General features: G+C 43.5%; 1 protein-coding gene across 1 annotated transcript in view; it reads left to right on the forward strand.

Moving 5' to 3' along the window:
* The first annotated feature begins 9,629 nt into the window (after positions 1 to 9,629).
* USP13 (ubiquitin specific peptidase 13) overlaps positions 9,630 to 21,909 on the forward strand; it is a 117,544-nt gene continuing 105,264 nt past the window's right edge. Inside the window, exon 1 of the mRNA XM_090274231.1 lies at positions 9,630 to 9,914. Within this exon, the coding sequence (XP_090130357.1) occupies positions 9,741 to 9,914 (174 nt within the window). The 5' untranslated portion in view covers positions 9,630 to 9,740. The remainder of the gene's footprint in view (positions 9,915 to 21,909) is intronic.

Below are 21,909 nucleotides of genomic sequence, written 5' to 3' on the forward strand. Positions count from 1 at the left end.
GAAACTCCAGAACTTCATATGAAGTGTTATACAAACATTTCTATCCTTTTAACAATTCTGCAAGGTGAGTATAGTATTTATTTAGTTAGTTTTGATCTGATCAGCATCCCTTCTCTGCAGAATGGTCCCTTCCCAATCACAGGAGTGGACACATTTGGAGGCTAAACCAGACTCCCTGATATCTAGCTCTTGAATAGAGATACAAATGGATGAAATGAAATTATTGTTGTCCAACTAGTGGCAGCATCTGGAGAGGTCTATGTGTGGCCACTACTGTGTTCCTTGGAGCTTCAGTTTGTGGGAGTTCAGCCCATTCTTTAGTGCTAGGAGTCATCCATTGCTCTTCCAAGATACCCTTTCATATTGCTTATGTTGGCCAGAGCTAGTTTCTATTGCTGACAGTAGAAGAACTCTAACCTTTCAGTATCAGAGAACATGTTGCAGGCAGCAGATCCTCAGGGATATGAGAGGAGTATTTGAAACAGCTTTTTAGTTAAAATTGCACAGAGGGCAGTTAGACTTCAATTCAGATTTCAAGATAGAAAACAGCAGACTCTAGTACCCAGTGGTGAAATAGATCAATCAAGTTAGCATTTGTGTTGTTTGAGACTATGTGCCCAGAACCATAACACTGGGGAAAGGTGGCTGCCCTAGACCCCAGGGAGGGGACATGTCAGGGCTTTGTTTTAAAAGACATTGGATAAGTTGGTGCAAGGGATAGACATGCTCAAATCTTTAAATTCTTCAAGGAATAGAAATAGAATGAATCTCAAAGTATTTATTGTGACCATGGTAATACAATTGCTTACTGCTTGCAGCTGTAGAATAGATTCTTTTTTTAAAAAAAGATTTTATTTATTTACTTTTGGAGAGTGGAGAAGGGAGGAAGAAAGAGAAGGAAAGAAATATTAATGTGTGAGAGAACCATCAATTGGTTGCCTCTTGCACACCCCCAAATGGGGACCTGGCTTACAACCCAGGCGTGGACCCTGACCGGGAATTGAATGGATGACTTTTCGGTTTGTGGAATGATGCCCAACCCACTGAGCCATACCAGCCAGGGCTGTAGAATGAAATTCTTGAAAAACAAATTCTATTACTAAAAATGCTATCTCACTTAGTTTTATGTTCAACTTAAGGCACGAATGAGAAAGAGTAGGATCCCCATAATTGACCTAGAGAAATCTAGGAGTATGTAGGGCACTTGAAGAATTCCAGGTTTTGAAAGTCTTCTGAACTTCTCTCCACACTCTTTCATTCTGTAAGGAAGTCATAGTCCCTTTCAGAAGGAAATGAGCATTCACCCATTGTCTAACCTTTCAGTGTTTTCTGCTGATAATAATTTTCACAGATAATTCAATGTGGTCTCCAAGAGTAAATTGCAGAATCAGAGTTCAGCAATTCAAAGTTTTCACAGAAGTCAGCAAATTCTAAAAATTGGGGCAATGCCTATGGGAATGGATTTTGAGGATGTTTGACCAAGGAAGGCAAAACATGAATTTGGACCATATCAAATTGTTCTTTATGAATTTACTCACCAGACATTCTTTATTAGCATGGGCATGATCCTAATACAAACTTGGGTTGTCCAGAACAAACCTGTACCAAATGTTGACTCTCATTAAATAACAAACGGCTAGAAATCCCTTGGCATAGCATAGAAGAAGGAACTCAAGAGACAGAAATGCTGAATTTTATTTATCAAATATGTCTCCTGTGGGGCCCAGAATCTTTCAAAGGTGATCTACTAATCATTCCAGCTGGCTCTGATGTTGCCTACAGGAGCTGCCCAGGAAGTGGGCTCTCTGATCTCTGTGGGGCAGGAGGAGTCCTGGGTGGACACCTTGGGTGGTAGTGATTCCCTGCGAGAAGCAAAGCTAGCATGGTTATGGTATGAGACAGTAGTGTAAACATGATTTGCAGGTAACTCTGGCTACAGTCTATCATGGGGTTCTCAGGACTGTAAGCAGTGCACATTCCACTAAGATACCATACCCTGCCCTCCCCAGCTCCAAGTTCAGCAAGCAGAGGAGTGAATCAAGCCACCACACTAGGTAGTCACAGTTAGAGATGGGAGTTACTTGGGCAGTCCCCGAACTCCTTGATTGGACTGGAGTCTTGATTAGGAAGGATGCTGCAGTATTATTAAGTACGGACACGGAGAACCTTCCTCCTGAAGCCACTCCCCAGGTAAGTGGGCCCTGGAGAATGGGAAATCGTGTGATTGACTGATCAAGGCTACAGCTTGTTGGAATGCCACTCCTGTCTGCCCAAGTGGAGGCTTATTGGGAGCAGACGACATGTGGACTTCTGACCCTTGTTCGCCTCACGGGAGGCCCAGTGAGGCCCCAAACTCATCCTGTGGCTAGGACTCCAGTTCCTGAAAGTATTATTGGAATACATAACCTTAGAACACTGTATAATTGCCACATTGGCTCCTTGATCTGTGGTAGGAAGGACCAAGAGGATGCCATTGGGACCCCCCTCGCTAACAAAAGTGTATATATGAAGCCAGGCTGCACTGGGAGTGGGACTGCCACAATCTGCACCGGCCTCACGGACTAGCAGGACATGAGCTTGGCAGGTCCTCTCATACTTTCATTCTTTGTCCCATCCTTCCTCCCATTGGAACGGACTGTGACGGTGGACTGGGATAAAGTTAACAGGTGGTGATTTCAGTTTGGTCGATGTTCCAGAGATGATTTCCTTACTAAAGCAAATTAATACATCTCCCAGCATGTGGTTCGCAGTCACTGAGGTGGCAAAAGCATTTTCTTCATTCAGACAAACAGGTTTGCCATCAGCTAGAGGCTAAGTAGCCCAAGTCTAAGGTCATGTCAGTTCTCTGATTCTGGATCAGAACACATAGTCTGTAGGGGTCTTGATCAGCAGTTGGCAAACATTTTCTGCAAAGGGCGAGACAGTAAACATCTTGGGCTTTAGCCCGTATGGTGTCTGTTGCAACGACTCCACTTTGCTGTTGTAGCGTGAAAGCAGCCATAGACAACATGTGAATGGAGGAGTGTGGCTGGGTTCCAACAAAACTTTATTTACCAAGCAGGCTGCGGGCTGGATCTATGGGCCCCAGTTTTCCAACTCTTGAGCTTGACCATCGACATCTATAAAACATGTTAATCCTTATGGTGATGACAATGTGCAGACTGGACCTGGGAAACAGGAAGAGGCCAGTGCCCTGTGATGGAAGGTAGGAGGGAGATATTGTCTGAAGAAGTACAGGGGCTTGCCATCCCAGTGAAATTCCAGGGCGAAGTTTAATAATGTAGAAAAGTGAAGGTCAAATGCTTCATTTTGACTTCCTTATCATTAAGAATGAGGCACAATGTTTGGTGACTTTCTTTGGATTATGGAGCCAATATGTGTCATATTTATCTAACTTACTTTGCCCATTTACTAGGAATCCTGAAAAGCAGCTTGTGGCCCATGGTTAATAAAAAAAACCAACCTGTGTTCACACCAGTCTTTTCTGCCCATGAGCAGAGAACATGTCTTCCTGTGTATGCAGAGAAATGTTGGTGGGCCTGAGTAGGGATGGTGTCAGATTGACCTGGAAGGCAATCTCCCTACCTACCTCTGTCAGGCTCCTGGAAGGACCGTGGTGAGTATTACACATCATGAAACCCCCAAAAGGTGAAGAGAGATCTCAGATTTCCTCTTACTCTGAATAATAGCTTACCTCGTCTTGATGTGAAGAGCTGTTCAAGGAGTTTGCTCATTTCAATGAGAACCTACCTTCTAGTTTAGCAGATTGTCTATAACCCAAACAGCAGAGACCTGCTACTTTTACTTTTTAAAATATATGTTTATTTATTTTAGAGAGAGAGAAAGAGAGAAACATCAATGTGAGGAACATTTACTGGTTACCTCCCATAGGCACCCTGACTGGGAACAGGAACCCCAACCTTTTAGTTTATGGGACAGGCCTCCAACCAGCTGAGCCACACTGGCCAGGGCAGAAACCTGCTACTTTTTAAACGGGCGGTGAATGGGACAAGTGGGCAGGAAGGAGGATAGATGAAAGAAAAAACTGATGTAGTCAGTGGTAGTGTAAAAGTTAACATTTACTCTTACAAAAAGAAATGGATACTCAATGCAAAAGATTTAGATAACACAGAAAAGCTCAAAGAAAAAAGAAAAGATTTTTCACCCAGAGATAATCACCATAACATATGGCCTATCGCAATCTAATCTTTTTTCTATGCTATGACTATGTGTATGTGTGTGTATGTATTTAAACAGAATAAGCGTATATGCTCACTTACAACCTGCTCTTGAAGTTTGCAGTATAGTGATCATTTTTCCATGTCAATAAATATACAACATGACTTTGAATGAATACATACAATTTCCTTAAACAGAAAATGTCTTAAATGTCTTAGCTAGTGACCTATTGTTTAACAGTAAATAATCAGTGTTTCTTGCAGAAGCTGTCTGCCAGTATAGAAAATGTTATGGTTTTTATGACTATGTCTCCACAATAAACTATTACCACATATGGCTTTACCAGATCACTGTACATTTTTGGAGAACATCTGAGGTCAAGTGCTATTCCATTAACTGAAATAATTAAGATATCTCTGTTCTTTGTAGATTTTCCCAATTCTTTTTATGGCATTAGTCATAGTAACTAAAATTCATGGCATGTTTTAATGTAAACTCTTTCAGTTCTGGGAACAACATTTGTGCAGCAGTAATTTTGACCTAAAAAGCACAAAGTCAACTACAAAACATACCTATTACAATGTCACCAATGTGAGTCATTCATTTGGTAGGTACTTATTACCTAAAATCAACAGAACAGTACCTTTCTGGGCAAGCAATATTCCATGAACATCGAGCTTCCACAATGAGCAAGGACACTAAGAAATATAACTTCTTTCAAAGAATTTGCTTTCTATATAGAGGGACAAGCTATAAAACCAAGATTAATTAAATAACAATACAAAAGATATCATAAGGCCACAGGGGCTGTCATTTAAAAAATAGCCTCTCAGGGTTGGCGCAGTCAGAAAAAGCTCCATGGACAAAACACTAATTCTTGAGAGAATAGAAATCAGAGGGGAGAGCTTTAAGCTAAGGCTAGGAGACAAGTACATTGAGCCTTGGGGAACAGTAAAGCGAGTTCCCCGTAAGTGTAGGAGTGGGAGTAAAGTCTGAAAGGATTGCCAGAATCAAGAGGTCTTTGAATGTTAGGCTAACAGAATTCAGACTCCACCCTGTACATTATGGGAGGAGGCTTTTTAGCAGTAAAGTGACACAATGGCCTGAACCCTTTGGTGTGACAAAAGTCAGCTCTTAGACTTAGGTCCTCTGAAATCTCTTTGGTATGACTGTGAATTTATGTTGGAAGTTAAAATTGTTTGAGCAGCATCACTTTATTCCTGCTCTTTGATCAAGATTCACATGTAGAAACCAGCCCCATAGTAAGAATTCAGTTATAAATTCATATGTAGAATTTGGAAAATTAAGTTATATAGTTCGAGTAATTGAACGTTTTTCCTGAAAAAGCATGATTGAGACATTGTTTGAATTCAGTGAAGTTTCTCTTATTAACCTTTTTGCCTCGATACATTTTTATATTATGAAACAAATGTAACATTGTTGAAGACATTTTGAAAGCAGAAAAAAATCCTATAATCTAACTTAAATGTAACTATTTACATTTTATGTCTTTCTAGTCTTGAAAAACGCATTTATTTTTACCCAGCCAGTAATATTGCATGAGTGTTGTAAATATATTCAGCTATGATATTACAATGTATTAAATCAAGCAATTGTTACAAAGATTTGTTTAAACGTCTTTGAGTAGATATACACAATTTAAACATTTTTCCATGTTTAGATTGTTTCCATTTCCCCATTTTGATTAGAACTTTCAGTGTGGTGTGACATTGGCATTCTGATATGCAGAGCTGAGAATTCAGGTGTGATAAGATCTCTTGGGTCCTCCAGAGGCTGTGGGAGGGTATCTTGATAACTGGGCCCCAGAGGAGTAGCCTCAGGCTGCAAGAAGCATTCTTGACTGCTTACTTCAATGGGCTTGTACAATATTATCATTTCTGATGTGTGCCATTACATGAAAAAAGTTGGAATGGACTTTTACAAAGCTGCAGTAATCATTTTCAATTTCCATTAATATTACTGTTATTTGAACTCAGAATGCTTTTATAATTGAGTCTTAATCACTTTTAAAATCAATACTTGCACATAATAAAAATGTAAATAGTACAAAAAGATATAAGTTCTCTTCTAACCTTAGCCATTATGTTCCTCTCCACAGAGCCCAACTTTGATTAATTTCTTATGTATGCTTCTACAGACCTCCTATGGCCAAATAAGCCTCTATCTCTATCTACTTATCTATCTATCTATTTATCATTGTACTGGGTTGGGCAAAAATTTCATTTGTTTTTTTCCATAAGATGGCTCTAGTAGCGCTTAGTTGTCTTTAACTTCATTTGAAACAATTTTGTTAGATTGTATTGTGACAGCTGTCATATCAGCATACATTAAAAAAAAATCAAAATTGGTGTATTTTTGTGCATCCATTTTAATATTGAAGATGGAATGAAATACACGTTTTTGGCATATTATGCTTTATTATTTCATGAAAGGTAAAAACAAAATTGAAATGAAAAAAAAAATTTGTGCCATGTGTTGAGAAGGCACTGTGACTGATCAAATGTGTCAAAAGTGGTTTGTGAAGTTTTGTGCTGGAGAGTTCTCGTTGGATGATGCTCCAGGGTCAGGTAGACCAGTTGAAGCTGATAGCAATCCAATCCAGACATTAATTGAGAACTATCAATGTTTTACCATGTGACATATTCAAAATATCTAAATCAATAGTTATTGGTGAAAATGAAAAAGTGTCTTGTATTTTATGGAAAAAACTAAGTGAACTGTTTAGTCAACACAATATACAAAGTCTCTTTAGAAGGAATACAGCCATGTAATATGAAAAAGAGGCATTTATTGAAGAACATACAAGATACAAGAAACATTGTACATAGGACAATGACACCTCTGTCCCTTTCAAAGTAGGTACCTTGGGACCTCACACAGTTCTCCCAACTGCCATCAGCTGCCCCATTGTATTTTCCTGAACTTCATTGATGGTCTGAAATCTCTTCCCTTTCAAAGATGATCTTAGTTTTGGGACAAGCCAGAAGTCACAGCACCAAATATGGCCTGTAAGGGAACTGACTCCCCTGGGTGATTTGATGTGTCGCCAAAAGACTGCACGAGACATGTTGCACAAACATATGCGTTTTTGTGGTGAAGCTGCCAATCACCAGTTGCCCATAGCTGCAGCCTTCTGAATAATCCTAGTAGTTCCATGGAGGAATGTTCAACCTTAATGCAAAATGTGTTGCAGATTCGTTGCTCCCCTCTCTCGGTCATTTTGAATGTGATGGCCACACAGTACACATGCTCACTCAACAGTGTCTACTAATCCACTGACTAGTACAGTGAAGTTGTCATTGCTCACACATGCACATTTTAGTCCATTCTCCTTGGCTGCCAGGTTACATGGATGTCCGGCAAACCGTTCTCCTTTTATTAACAATGGCTGGACTTTTTCCAGACGGACCTTTTGTGTTTGAGTGTGTGTATGAATATATATGCAGCATTAAAAATATTTACCACAATTACAACCAACTGGAAGGAAGACCCATGGTGTACAGGATGTGCCCAAGTTGCCTACTGCACATTCCCTGTTTCCACATGTTGAATTGCATTTGGCTTTTTTCATCTAGTAATATTTGGAGATTGTTTCACATCAGCACCTACAGAGCTCTTCTTTCTTTTCAATGGTACTGTATTTTATCCACTTCCTATAGACGGATCTTTAGGCTGTTCTTGATCCTTTGTACTATAATCAATGCTCCAACAATGATCCTTACACAGTGTGAATTTATTTCTACCATAAATGTCTAGATGAGGAATTGTTGGGAAAAACAGTGCAGTGTATGCATATAAAATTATGATTGGTGTTGTTAATTTCCTTCCAAAGTGGTTTACCATTTTTATTCCCTCCAACAATGTTTATAATGGTCTATTTCCCAAACCCAGGCCATCTCAACATATCTTTATCAGTCTCAAGGGTAGAAAATGGTGTCTCAATTTAATTTGCATTTAATAAAAAATATTTAAAATTTTAAGCTTGGGATGCTTTTGAATAAAGTTTTTTTCTGTAATTGGACAAGCAAGCTTCATCCATGAATCTGAAACAGACACAGATACTACTAGAGGGTGATAAGCTGGTGAGAATAAATAAAAAGCAAAAACTCCTAGCCAATGATAGAAATGGGAAGTATCTAATTTTTTGCCTTCTGCCTCTTTTCCTTCTTCATTTCCATTAGGTAGCAGCAGCAGGAAGTTGTGAGTTACACAAAAGTGTTGTGCGCTTGAGCCCTGCTTGAAGTATGGAAATTTAAAAGAGCAAGGCAAGAGAGGGCTTGTCTGTCCACTTCACTTTAAATTCCAGGTATCCTTCCTTTCTCCCTAGCAGAACCGGCACATCTGTAGAGTCAGGGAGAATAATAGAGAAATGATGGAAGAAAACAAAAAAAGAATTTAAGGACCATTTGATCTGGGAGAGGCGTTTTGAATCACTATTTCTTGCTATTTCTGCGTTTCATGAACTGGCAGGAATCACAGGGTGTTATATTCAGTGTAGTAAGGGAATCTCAATGGGACTGAACCCGTGTTTTAAGAGTTTATTATTATTTTTTTGAGAAAATGGAGTATGCTGCGAAGCATGCTCTGTTCGCAAATTATCTCCCCCCATTCATTACTTATTTTGAGGAACTGGCTGTGCATGACAGGAATATATATACCTACACATAAGATCCCCAAATCAGGCAACTGAATCTTGGACAGGAAGACCTCATATCACACAGAAGACGGTACAAATATAGAGAAAAATATAAATGCCTCCCCTAGGCCAATAAAATCTTGATTCACCCCTTATGTAAGAAAAATCTGTATTATTGCGAAAATATAGTGTATTTTCACTGGATCCTATTCTCTTTTGATGAGCTTCAGATGTTAAGTGAGGAACAAGCCCGAGTGAGATTAACACCTAAGTGCAAAACGCAAATTTAGATTTGGGCCCGACGTTACGGTCCAGATTTATATGTGGAGTCCCACCCGTACACAATCAGAGGTTAGTCCCTGCTCTATCTTCAGTTATTTTAAAAGCAAGCAGCTTTAAAACCCCATTCTGTTCTTTGTGTTGTTGCCTCGGAGTCGCTCCCTCGCAACCTAACGATTTAGGGTAAAAAGCCCCGTGGTGGTGCCCCACCACAGGCCGACGGGGCCGGCAAGAAGCGTCCCTCACCCGTACCGGGCTCCCGAGCTGACACCCCCGGGGCTCACCCTCAGCCCCCGCCCCGCCCCCCGCAGCCGCTGAGCCGGGTTTGGCCTAGGGCCCCTCTCCAGTGCCCCCTCCCCGGCGCGCTGCGGCTGGCGCTCTCCAGCGCCCTGCCTGACGCTGCAGCTGGGCCTGCGATTCGCCATTGGATTAAAAATAGCAGCGTTCCCCCCGCTGCCCCCCCTGCCCCCCCTGCCCCGCCCGCTGCCGGCCCCAGGCCCCGGGCGCTCACTCCCGCCCAGCTACCCGCTCTCCCCGCCCCGGCTCCACTCCCGTAGCCCCGCGCAGCCCGCTGCTGCCGCGGGCGGACCCAGCACACCAGCCCCGCTCGACTGTGGTGCGCGCCATGGCCATGCAGCGCCGGGGCGCCCTGTTCGGCGTACCGGGCGGCAGCGGTAGCAGGAAGATGGCTGCAGGAGACCTCGGCGAGCTGCTGGTGCCCCACATGCCCACGATCCGCGTGCCCAGGTCCGGGGACAGGGTATACAAGAACGAATGCGCCTTCTCCTATGACTCGCCAGTAAGTGGGGCTCGGGGGAGGGTCGCGATGAAGCGGCCTGGGGCGACTGCGAGCCGGGGAACTCGGCAGCACGTGAAGCGGGAGGAGAAGATGCGCAGTGGCAGCCGGGGACCTCCTCCTCTGGGCGGCGGAGTTGGCTCAGCTGTACTGCAGTTCGGCAAACACTTAGTGAGTGCCTGCTAGGTACTCGGCGCTGCCTGCAGCCCAAGATTGGGTCGCCTGGGGGTTTTGCACCGCCAGCTTCCCAGGCTGACAGGGCCTCAATTACCTCCAGCCTGCCCACAGCTCTGCCACCGTTTGAAAGATCAAATGGAAGAGTTCCTTGATCTGAACTGCCTGGTGCGGAGGGTTTGCTTCCTCCCTGGGGTGAGAGCGGAGGGCGCGTAGGTGGACGGGATGGATCCCCGCCGACACCCACAGCCATTCTCTTGGACCATTTGCTTTGACCAGTGATTCCCACTCCAGGACAACCTTAACTGCTTCTCTGAGCTTGGCTTCCTTCACTTTCCAATTCTCCCCACTTCTTTCCGTAAGAATGTCAGAAGAAAGCTTCTGGTACCTCTACTCGGGCCTCAGACATGGGGCTCTCTGGGGTTATTATGGTTTTCTTAAACCTCTCCCCGTCCTTCATTTAAGTGAGTCGCTTGGACTGATAGGCACTAGTATAAATTATTGAAAGTTCAATCTCGAGTAGTGACCTCAGAGACTGGAGGGGGAAGTTAAGACGCATCCCTGCCTTCCACCCAGGGCACCGATGGTGGTTTTCACAGGTTGTATGTATATGTGTGAGAAGGAAAAGGAGGATGAGTGTCCCTTTCAGGAGGCAAAATGGGCTTCAAAGTGACTCAGCTGTCTGGCGTTTATCATGTCTTTCTGAGGACCAGGTTATTTTTATCCACCCACTTTAGAGCTCATGTGTCGCCCGCAGATCTCAATGTAACCGGGAGGTGCCTGGATTGGAGGGACCCAGGCAGGCTTCACAAAGTCTAACATATTTTATTCATATCATGTAGAGTATTGTTGGAGGAAAAAGAACCAACCCATTGAGTGGCAAATTTTCCAGAGTAATCTTTTTATCTTGTGGGTTATTTGGCTATTTCAAAGCATTTTGTTTGGTATACACTGGAGCACCAAAATCAGTATCCTCCCTGTGAAATGTGTTTTTTCTTTTACCCTAATTCCAGATCATTTGAGGGATAAAAATCTCACTTATTTGTTCATTACTTATTTATTTTTTCAGAAAAGTCTGTGTAGAGTGGAATGAAATGGTTGTATTTAATACTAAGCGTATTGTGACCACACTATGGTATTTAAAATGACCATCAGCAATTGGCATTCATTTCTGTTATCCAGAAAGTATTTGAAAAATGCCATTTTCAGATTTTTGTGTTCAGTGTTGGGCAGGTTCCCTCTAATAGCCCCAAGGGTGCAGAGGTGTGATCGTCCTCACTTAAACAACTAACAGATTGTGAACTCCAGGAAGAAAAAAGTGGCCTGAGTCTTTTAGGAGAGCACAGAATGTCAAATGGGTGAAACTATTTTTCTGTGTTGGATCTGGATTGACCTTCAAATATTAAAAAAAAATTTTTTTACTAGAAATCTTTACCTCATTATTTAATGTATAGCAGGTGTGAAAAAGTTGATGATTTTAATTCACTTCTATAAATAGTTGTTGCAAGCTTCCTGTGTGCTAAACACTGTTCTAGAAGCATCTTGTCCAGTGTAAAATGATGATTTCATTCATGTGATAGTAGTTCCTTGGGGGAACACTGGGCTTATTTGCCCCCCCCCCCATGCCCGTACGTCTCGAGAGACGATGGTGTAGCTTCTTAAAAGTCTATCTGCACCGCCGAGAATGGCTGTGCAGTCCGACTTGGGAGTGACACGGTATCTGTCTCCTCCCGTGTTGAATTGACATCTTGCGATGACGCTGGAGTGTCCTCTCCAGTGAAGCTGAAGCTACAGAGCCTGGGCAGGGTGATATGGAGGGTCTGCTGTTGCCCATGCAGCAGACCCCCCCTCTCTTCGCAGCTGAAGGGTCCAAGGGAAAGACGGAGTCAATACAGCTTGGCTTCAGGTGCGCCGCAGGAGTTGCCGGTGTTGACTACAACGTCAAACCGCCTTAGGGACTCCGGCTCCGGATTTTCTGTTGGGGTTTACTCCCTTAGCCTTTCCCCTGAAGAGGTATGCCGCAAGGCAGCGGAGGTTTTTTGGAGTCAGAGTTTTCCTTCTCTGATGTGCCCTGACTGGAAGATCGAACCAGCGACACTTAGCTCTCAGGCCGACGCTCAATCCACTGAGCCAAACCAGCCAGGGCTCTGGGCTTATTTACAAGGCTGATAAATCAGTATATTTCATTATCTGATTTGCGAAGAAGAGAAGGAAGGTTTTATAACAAGTTTTATTAAAGCACAGTGCATGATAATGCGGGATCTTTCCGTATGGAACTTAACGCTTCATCATGAATCTAAGAAGGTTTCTTGTGCCCGTGCTATGTGCCAACTCATGTAGGCATGGCTGTAAGAACCATACAGAGCAAAATTAGTCAGTTCTAAACATGCCAGAAACTTTAGTGCATAAGTCTATAGGACTTTTGTAGAAAAAAGACCAAAACCATAGTCATCCTTGCTTTGGACGCTTTTGAAAAAGTATCATAGATAAAGGTGGATAGAAATAAAGGAGATCCACATTCAAAGCAAGGTAGATCACATGTGTAAACACGAAGTGTGAATATTATTTTCTTATGTGCTTATAATATATCTGGAAGGAGAAGATTGCTTTAACAAGAAATGAGTCAGAACCAAGTAGAGAATAGAAGATGGGGTCCTTGAATACCTAGAACAGGATCTTGATTTTATATACAAGTGATTAGTTACAGAGAGCTACTGAAAGTCATGTGACTTGAAGTGGTGTTAGAGCAAGACTGAATTGATACATTTTTATCATGTATCTGTCAGCGCCTTTGCTGTGTTTCACCTTTGTGTCTGTGAGTATTGAGAGGAATGGCATGACAACTCAGTTTAGGGTTCCTGTTCTTCCTTTCTTCTCCTCTCTAGGGCTTAGTGCTCAGTATCATTTTGTCTGGGATAAGTGAAAATTTGTTTTTTCACCTACCCATTTGGTTTCCTCCCAGGCCCAGTTTGCCACCTTGATCTGTAGGTTTACCTCTCCATGACTTGGTTCATCCTGAAAGGTCTGTAATGTGACCTCCCTGGACAGTGTGGACTATGCATCTTTGTGTCCTCAGTAACCTGCCCAGCATCTGGTATATATAACAGGAACTCAATGAATGTCTAGGAAGTGTATGAATTACATGAGGTTACAGGTTCTGAAAATGATAAGGGCACAACATACGGGAAACTTTGGGAAAGGAATCACGTGGGATTAAGCAGAATGTGGTGACTTCGTATTGTGGGGAACAAATGTGAACGAGAGAGTCAGACAGGCAGAATCCTAGCTCTGTCACCCAGCTGTGTATCTTCTGTGTGCCTCAGTTTCTCCATCTGTAAAATGGGGACAATAATAGAAACAACCTCATGGGGTTGGTTTGTGGGTTAAATAAATTAGTATGTTAAGTGTGCCCGGCCAATTGGCAATCATGTAGAAAGAAAAGAAAGTGATAGAGTCAGTCATGGTTGTAAGCCTGAGTATTTGCTTGTCAGTGGATATGTGGGAACTCCGGTGTGGTTAAGTGGGGAAATTGGTTCACACTTCTGCTTACAAGTCTTCAAGGACCACCATGTGAAATTGACTCCCATCCCATGGTGTTATCTAGCCCCTTTCATTGCAATGTACTTTGGCCCATGTCCTCCCAGTTTCCAGGTTGCCAGCTCCAGTCTCGGGGTCCTCAGCATGTGAGATTCATTTCCTTTTCCAGGATGACCTTCCTCTCTTGATCATCTCTCAGGGTTCTTCCTCACCTTTCCCTTTCTGCTTCAGACTTCATCCTTTCCTCTGAAGCCTCCATTGTTTCTTAGAGTCTACGCCATACACCACAGGAGTTAGTTATAGTCTATCTTCTATGGTTTACCATTACTTTCTTTTCTTTTACCCATTTAACTGGTAGTTTTAAAATGTAGACTATGTGTGAAGCCTTGGCTTGGCCACTGTTGTGCTTATATACCTCCTCCCACCTGTCTGGTGTGGAGAGCTTATCTTATGTCTGGTCTTAGCTGGAGTCAACTGAAAGATCGAGACCAGGGCTGAGGCCCGGGCAGTTTTTTTTGGAAAGGTATCCTAGGGAATAGAAGTGAAAGAACATTTAAGGTAAAGAGAAAAAGCTGCGATTGCTAGTGCAGCTGTGGCACCTGGCAGATGTGGGATTTTCCTAGTTCTTGTGGGACTCAAAGTCACCTCAGTTGTGGGGAAGCTGAATCACTGGGGCAAATTTTTGTGAGGCTTGTGCATCTGGATTTCCTGGACATGGGTGCTTGGCTCTCACAGCTCTTCCCATGATTTTGTATGCCCCCAATTCCGTGCATTAAATCTCTTCCTGCCCGACACACCTTGGATAGTTTGAATTTTCTCACTAAACCTGATACACATGTTACACCACAGTCCCTGTGTATTCAGGATGGAACCCCTGTTCTTAACTGAGCCTAGTGTCTCATGGACCTGAGTCCTCTGTTTTTACCTGCTTTGGAACACATCTCCAGTAGTTTGCTGGTTGAAGAGGGACCGGTTGGAGTGTTGGAGGGCTGCGGAGCTCTGGCTGCTGTCTAGACAGATTTCCAACCCTTATTTTAGTCCCCGTTTTACCCCAAGTTCCAGAGTTACCTGGGGCTGTCAGCTAATGGAGTCTTTTGGGAATTCTGGAGTGTAAATCAGATTTTCAGCTTGGCTGTCCGTGCTATAGGCTTAGCATTCAGCTTTGTCAGCTTGTCTTAGTCTTTTTAGCACTTTCCCATCTGCCATCCAGGTTCTAGATTTTGTTGTCATGGTTTATTCTTTCAAAAAATCCCTTTACCGTTCTTTTATTTAGGTTTCAAAAAGGCGTGGAATTAATGTGTGTGTGTGTGTGTGTGTGTGTGTGTAGTCGGCCCTAGGTTCCCTAGAGTCCTACTTTTCCAAACTAATAATCAAGAAGTCACTAGCTGTCTCTTTTTGGCACTTGTTAATTACTTTTAAAGTTCAGTCCATTTTAGAGTTCTGGGTTATAAGATATGAGGCTGATCATGTCAAGGAGCCTTTTTGAGAAAGTTTTTCATCTCAGCTCATATTGACTCTGGACATCTGTGCAATTCTATATTGTGTTTTTACTCCCTGCATGGCCCTTCCTGTGGACTGGAGCTCACTGAAGGTGCCACCATCATTTAGTGCCCTGGCTGGGAGATGCACAATGTCACCCAGTCTCCCTCCTTCTCCTTTAAAAAATTGTGTAAAATACACATAACATAACATTGACCTTCTTAACCATTTTAAAGTATAGAGTTCAGTGCATTAAGTACATTCACATTGTTGGACAACCATCACCACCATCCATCTCCAGAACTCTTTTTATCTTGTAAAACCGAAATACTATCCCTGTCAATAATAACCCCCATTCCCGGTCCTTCCCACCCTCCCACCCCAGGCAACCACAATTCTGCTTTGTCTCTGTGAATTTTGTTTGCTCTAGGGAGAGGTCTGGCCAAGATGGCAGCGTAGGCAGACGTGGCTCACCTCTGCACAACCACATCAAAATTACAACTAAAATATAGAACAACCATCAGTCAAAAACATGGGAAATCGAGTTGAATGGAAGTCTGATCTACAGAATTAAAGAAACCACATCAGTCGAGACGGGTAGGAAGGGTATAGATGAGGAATGGGCTGGTCCCACACCCAAGTGTGGTGGATAAAAATTTAGGAGGGATATCTCATGAGTGAGGAGTCCCAGCCCTGCACCAGGCTCCCCAGCCCAGGGTTCCAGTCCAGGAAGATAAATCCCCACAGCTTTTGGCTGCAAAAACCAGCGGGGATTGAGTTGGTCGAAGAAACTGCTGGAGCCCCAAGCAGTTCCTCTTAAAGAACCCACACATGGACTCACCTGCTCAGACTCGCTTTCTCTGGGCTCAGGCACCAGGGTGGCAGCTTGAGGGGCACCAGAGGTATACAGGGAGAAACTGAAGTGCCTGGCATCAGGGTGAGTGGAGGCCATTGTCTCTTTTCTGGGCCCTCCCCCCATAGAGCTGGCAGGCTGGTGCTATATTTGAGTCTTCACCAATCTGGCCAACTCCATTTGACTAGACTTGGAGATCCCCAGAGACTCCGCCCCACCCAATTTATGGGCCCACCCAAGCTGCTTTTCCATATGAATGGCTGGTCTTGGCTAATGCTTCACAACTTCTAAGTTCTCTGAAACAAGCAACAGCTGACCTTAGTGAGCTCTAGGCCTGGCACTACCAGCAGCCTCCTTAGATTCACAGCTTGGCTTCACCTGGGAATCTTCAAGCTCAGCACAAGTAGCAGCCATCTCAGATCGCTTTATAGCTCAGGGAGGGTAGCCCTGGGCAAAACACAGGTGGGGGCTGGCCTTGGTCTGTACCACCCTGGAAACTTCAGGGCCAGTGCACCCAGTGGATAGCTACAGACCACATCGGAGCACCACCACCCCTGCCCCTGTAGAGCAATCCTCCATAGAAGCTAGAGGTTGGTGGTAAGTGGTCACAGCCAATCCTTGTAACTGACCGCCTTGGGTAAATCCCTCTCATTGATCTGCCAACAGCAACAGGGCTCAACTACCAGAGGAGGGTTCATTCAGCCCACACGAAGGGTGCACCTTGAGTACCCAACTTGGGTGACAGGGGAGGCTGTGCCACTGAACCCTACAGGACACCTGTATATTAGGCCATACTATCAAGACACAGAGTCAGAGCAGCTCTACCCAATACATAGAAACAAACAGGGAAGCTGCCAAATTGAGGAGGCAAAGAAATATAGCACAGATGAAAGAACAGAACAAAACCCCAGAAAAAGAATTAAATGAAATGGACATACCCAGTCCATCAGATGCAGAGTTAAAATACTAGTGATCCAGAGATGCTCAGAGGAATGATTGAATATGGCCACAAAATAAAGGAAGAAGTGAAGGTTATACAAAGTGAAATAAAGAAAAATATACAGGGAACCAACAGTGCTGGGAAGGAAGCTGGTATTCAAATCAATGATTTGGAACAAAAGGAAGAAATAAACATTCACCTGGAAAAGAAAGAAGAAACAAGAATTGAAAAAAATGAGGAAAGGATTAGGAACCTCTGAGACAACTTTAAACATACCAACATCTGAATCATTGGGGTGCCAGAAGGAGAAGAGGAAAAGTGAGAAATTGAAAACTTATTTAAAAAAATAATGAACAAAAACTTCCCTAATTTGACAGAGGAAATAGACATACAGGTCTAGGAAGCACAGAGAGTCCCAAACAAGTTGGACTCAAAAAGGACCACACGAAGACACATTATCATTAAAATGCTAACGGTTAAAGATAAAGTGAGATTCTTAAAAGCAGCAAGAGAAAAGAGCAGTTACCTATAAAGGAATTCTCATAAGACTATCAGCAGATTTCTCAAAAGAAACTTTATAGACAAGAAGAGGTTGGCAAGAAGTATTCAAAGTGAAAAAAAGCAGGACCTACAACCAAGATTACTCTATCCAGAAAAGCTCTCATTTAAAATGGAAGGGCAGATGAAGTGCTTCTTAGACAAGGCAAAGCTAAAGGAATTCATTATCACCAAGCCATTATTACATGAAATGTTGAAGGGACTTATTTAAGGAAAAGAAAAAGATCAAAACTATGAACATTAAAATGACAACAAACTCACAACTATTAACAACTGAATCTAAAAACTAAAAACAAAAACAAACTAAGCAAACAGCCAGAACAAGAACAGAATCATAGGTATGGGGATAATGTGGAGGATTATCCACTGGGAGGGGGAAGGGGGACAACGAAGGAAAAGGTGCAGGGATTAAGAACATAATTGGTAGAAACAAAATAGACAGGGGGATGTTAAGAATAGTATAGGAAGGGTGAAGCCAAAGAACTTACTTGCACGACCCATGGACATGGACTAAGGGGGTGGGATTGCTGTAAGGAAGGGGGGTACTGGACATAGGAGAACAAAGGGAAAAAATTGGGACAACTGTAACAGCATAATCAATAAAATATACTTAAAAAACAAAATGAATGTAGTCTGCTCTAGGTGTCTTATATAAAGTGAGTTCGTACAGGATTTGCCCTTTTGTGACTGATTTACTTCACTTATCATAACATTTTTAAGGTTCACATGTTGTATCATGTGTCGGGATTTCCTTCCCCTTTAAAGTGGAATAATATTCCATTGTATGTGTATACCATGATTTGCTTATCCATTCATCTGTTGATGGACACTTGGGCTGCTTCCAGCCCATGGCTATTGTGAATAATGCTGCTATGAATCTGGGCATACCTCTCTTTCTTTTACATCACATCACACTAGTGACCGGTTCCCGGGTTCAGGCACAGCCTCCTCTCTCCACTATTGTCAGGTTTAGGCCCTCATCATTTCTTGCCTGGGGTCTTGCAGAAACCTCTTAACTGACCATCTCGTCTCACTTCCTGTCCGTCACATTGTACTCTTAGTTCTCTTTCTGAAACACGAGTCTTTTCATGTCATTTCCCTGTCTAGAAATTTTCAACGGCATCGAACAGACTTTTCTAATATAGCACATGTTGATCCAACTTTCCTAGCCAGTGTTGTCACTTAGCACCTGCTGTCTGTTTGGCCCAAAGGATGTTGTGTTCTTCAGATGCTCCATGATCAGCCTGGAATGCCTTATCCCAACCCATCGCCCCGCCCCCCAGCAGGAAAACCCTACCAAGCCTTAAACACAAGCTCGGGTGTTCTCTGTTGAATCCCTTTCCCTGTCCCCCAGCTGAGTTAGACATTTATTGTCTTGTTCTTTCAAAGCACTTGGTACATCTCTGTCATGGTTGGGCTACTGATTGTTGAAGACATGGAATAGCTGAGGTCTTTGAGAATTAAAGGGAAAAGGGTAGAGGACTGAAAAGTCTGTCATTTGTGAACCAGTGTCTAGTAGACTGAATCTTTTCTGTTTTCCTATATTTTACAAAACCATTACCATGTATTCTGGCATAAAAATGTTACTATAAAAAGCCAATATTGTATTTTTTATTTTATCATATTGTCTGACAAGTCTTAAACTGGACCCTTAAAAAGACAGGGAAAGGTGTCCTGGGTACTTGCTGAGTGCTTTGTGTGTTGTGATCTAGGTCCCCCAGGGGATCTTGGTAGAAGTGGTCGCACATGGCGTTCCTCAGGGAGATGACAGAGGGCTGGTGATCTGTGTGGTTGTAGCCCAGGCCTCTGCTGCTCACATGCAGTATTGTGGGTGACCAGTTGAAGACTCCCCTTGTCCCCATGCATGGGGAAGATGTGAACAAGAGCACCTATTTTTAGGGTTAGAAAAGCAGGACAATACAGCAATGACAAGAATTCAATGAATCTGAACAGGCCACCAGGTTGGAGATGGTGCTTGAGGTGCACAATATGTGCTTCCCATGACAATATTGAAAATTAAGTATTTTGTTTTGTACTTATTAGCAAGTATTTATACTTATTTAGAGCCTACTATACACCCAGCACTGTGCTGCATGCTATATAGGTGGTAGGGAAGGGGAGAGTATTTAGGAGGGAAACAGGACTACAGGAAGGGAGAAGATGACATGGGTCTTTCTGTCACAGTAGAGGAGTATAAGCACCAAGTCTGAATATTTGTTATGAGTCAAACACTGTACTAGGTACTTTTATGTATATTATCTCACGTAATTACAGTAGTAATTGGCTTTAAATGATTAGTATTGCTGTCCTGTTTTGTAGACAAGGAAACTAAGAGTCAGAGGTTAGGTAGCTTGTTCAAGAACTTGTTCTAACACTGGTATGTGACAGAGATGGAACTTAGCCCTGATGTGTCATGAGGTTAGACCGTGAAGCACATCTAGGATATTTAAGTTTTAAACGGTCTGGTAAGGGAACAGCATGACAACAGTGGTTATTTGGTGTGGCTGTTCTGGAAGTGGAATGAGGAATAGCTGGGTGGGAGGTAGGGAGACCTGGCATAGAAATTCAAGTAGGAGTCTTTGTAATATTGGAGGAAGTGTGCTTTCATCAGGGCGAAAACAGTGGGGTTAGAAGTTTTCATGAATGGTATGACCCAACTTAGTGACAGACTGTGCAGTGGGTGAGGGAGTGGAAGGAGTTAAAGGTGACTTCACACCTTGCAGCTGGGGAGATGGAGCGAATCAAGGACGTAAATGGGGAAGGTGAGATGGTCAAATGCAAGTGGACAGGTCCGGCATGCCCACTGGGAAAATTGGGGCCTGGAATGGAGCTCAGAGGTCAGAGTTCGGACTGCAGAGTCTGGCTGTCCCTAGTTCAGAGACCCTGGATTTGTCAGTAGCCCTTCCTTTCAAAGGGCCCAGGGCCCTGCCTTTTTGCTCCTGGGATCTTTTTCCCCCAAGTCATAGAGGAAGGCAGTGACTGGTACATGCCTCTTGTCCTCTCACTGATTGGCTCAACTTCCAGAGAAACTCAGGAATCTGGGACAGTATTTTTCCCAGAAGTTAGAAATTTGAACAGATAATCATGTTGCACAAGTAAGTATAGATGGAATGTATATAGACTTGACTGTTTTATGAAATAAAAGCACTCTAGAGAAAATCTGCCCCATGTTAACTACATGAGCAGTTGGCTAAGAAGTTGATGGTTCTTGTGAGTTGCAATTATGAAAACTTTCTCCTAATCAAACCAAGTGTTGCTTTTTTTGTCCTGGTTAATGCTTTGGGTGTGGCTGTAAAGTGGCGGCCTGGACCTAGATATTTCTGTTCCCTGCAGGTCTTAGGAATACACTTGGCGATCTGTTAGTGGGATTAGTGGGTTGATTGGCCAGGAGGAAAGCAAACACAGGGGACTGAAGGAAAGGAAAGGCACAGGGGGCTGGGGTATATTGTATCCTTTGGGAACACCTGCTGAGTCACTCCTTTGGACATGCCATTCGGGCAGCTTCTGCCACTGAGTCTCCAGCCTGAGGCTTTGAAAGGAGGCTCAGTTTGTGTGGGCTGCCTTTCCCCGCCCCCACCAGCCAAGCGGGACCATGGACAGATCCATGGACCATGGCTGGACACCAGTTGATGAGGGTGGGTGGCTTGTGGGGTCACCAGCAGCCGGGGGTCGGGGCCCAGCACCTTGGGTCTTGCCAGGGAGCTGTTTGCCTGGAGCAGCCACCTCCCAGGGACTTCAGCTGCCCTTCTGAGAGTGGGGAGTAGAGCTGGCAGGGCCTGTGAAGCCCTTGTTCTTTCCCGCAGGAGAGCCTGGCAGACAGAGCCCCTAGCACAAGCTACTTACTTCAGTGGCCTGGCTCTCCTTTGCCCATTCCTTTTGTTTGCTTGGAGTGAAACAGTCTTGAAAAAAACAGAAGGAACTGCTCTTTTCCTCAGGCGCCCATGATGGTCTGTGCTTGCTGACAGCCACCCACCTAGCTCCTGCCACCAGAACAACACCTGCTTCTCAGTTGCTCCAGGCAGCATGTGGTGGGGTAGAGTGAGGGGTGGGCCAGCCTGGCCTGGGTTCAAATCCCCCCACCCCTTTACTACTTAGTAGCAATAGGACTTCAGCAAGTACCTTAATTATACTGAATTTCTCTGGGCCTTGGTTCTCTCTGTCATATCCACTGTGCAGGGTTGTAATCACGGCTGCCCATTAAATGTGACTTATTGCTAACCATTTCTTTAGTGGGATTTAGTGGGAGGGAGCCCTCCGAGAAGAGGGTGAAATGGAATTTATACAGTCTTGGCTTTCCCAAAGAGACATGCTGTACTCAGTAATACTGCATGAGGCTCGTGCTGCCCTAAAGTGGAAGCCTTGGGCGTGAGTGTGTGCTGGCCTCCTTAGGGGAACTCTGTTCAGGGCTGTTTATTTTATTTTATTTTTTTTATTTTAAGATTTTATTTATTTATTTT

Source organism: Furipterus horrens, unplaced genomic scaffold, assembly GCF_987537825.1.
Source record: "Furipterus horrens unplaced genomic scaffold, mFurHor1.1.pri manual_scaffold_1, whole genome shotgun sequence".
In the NCBI taxonomy this organism is placed as follows: Eukaryota; Metazoa; Chordata; class Mammalia; order Chiroptera; family Furipteridae; genus Furipterus; species Furipterus horrens.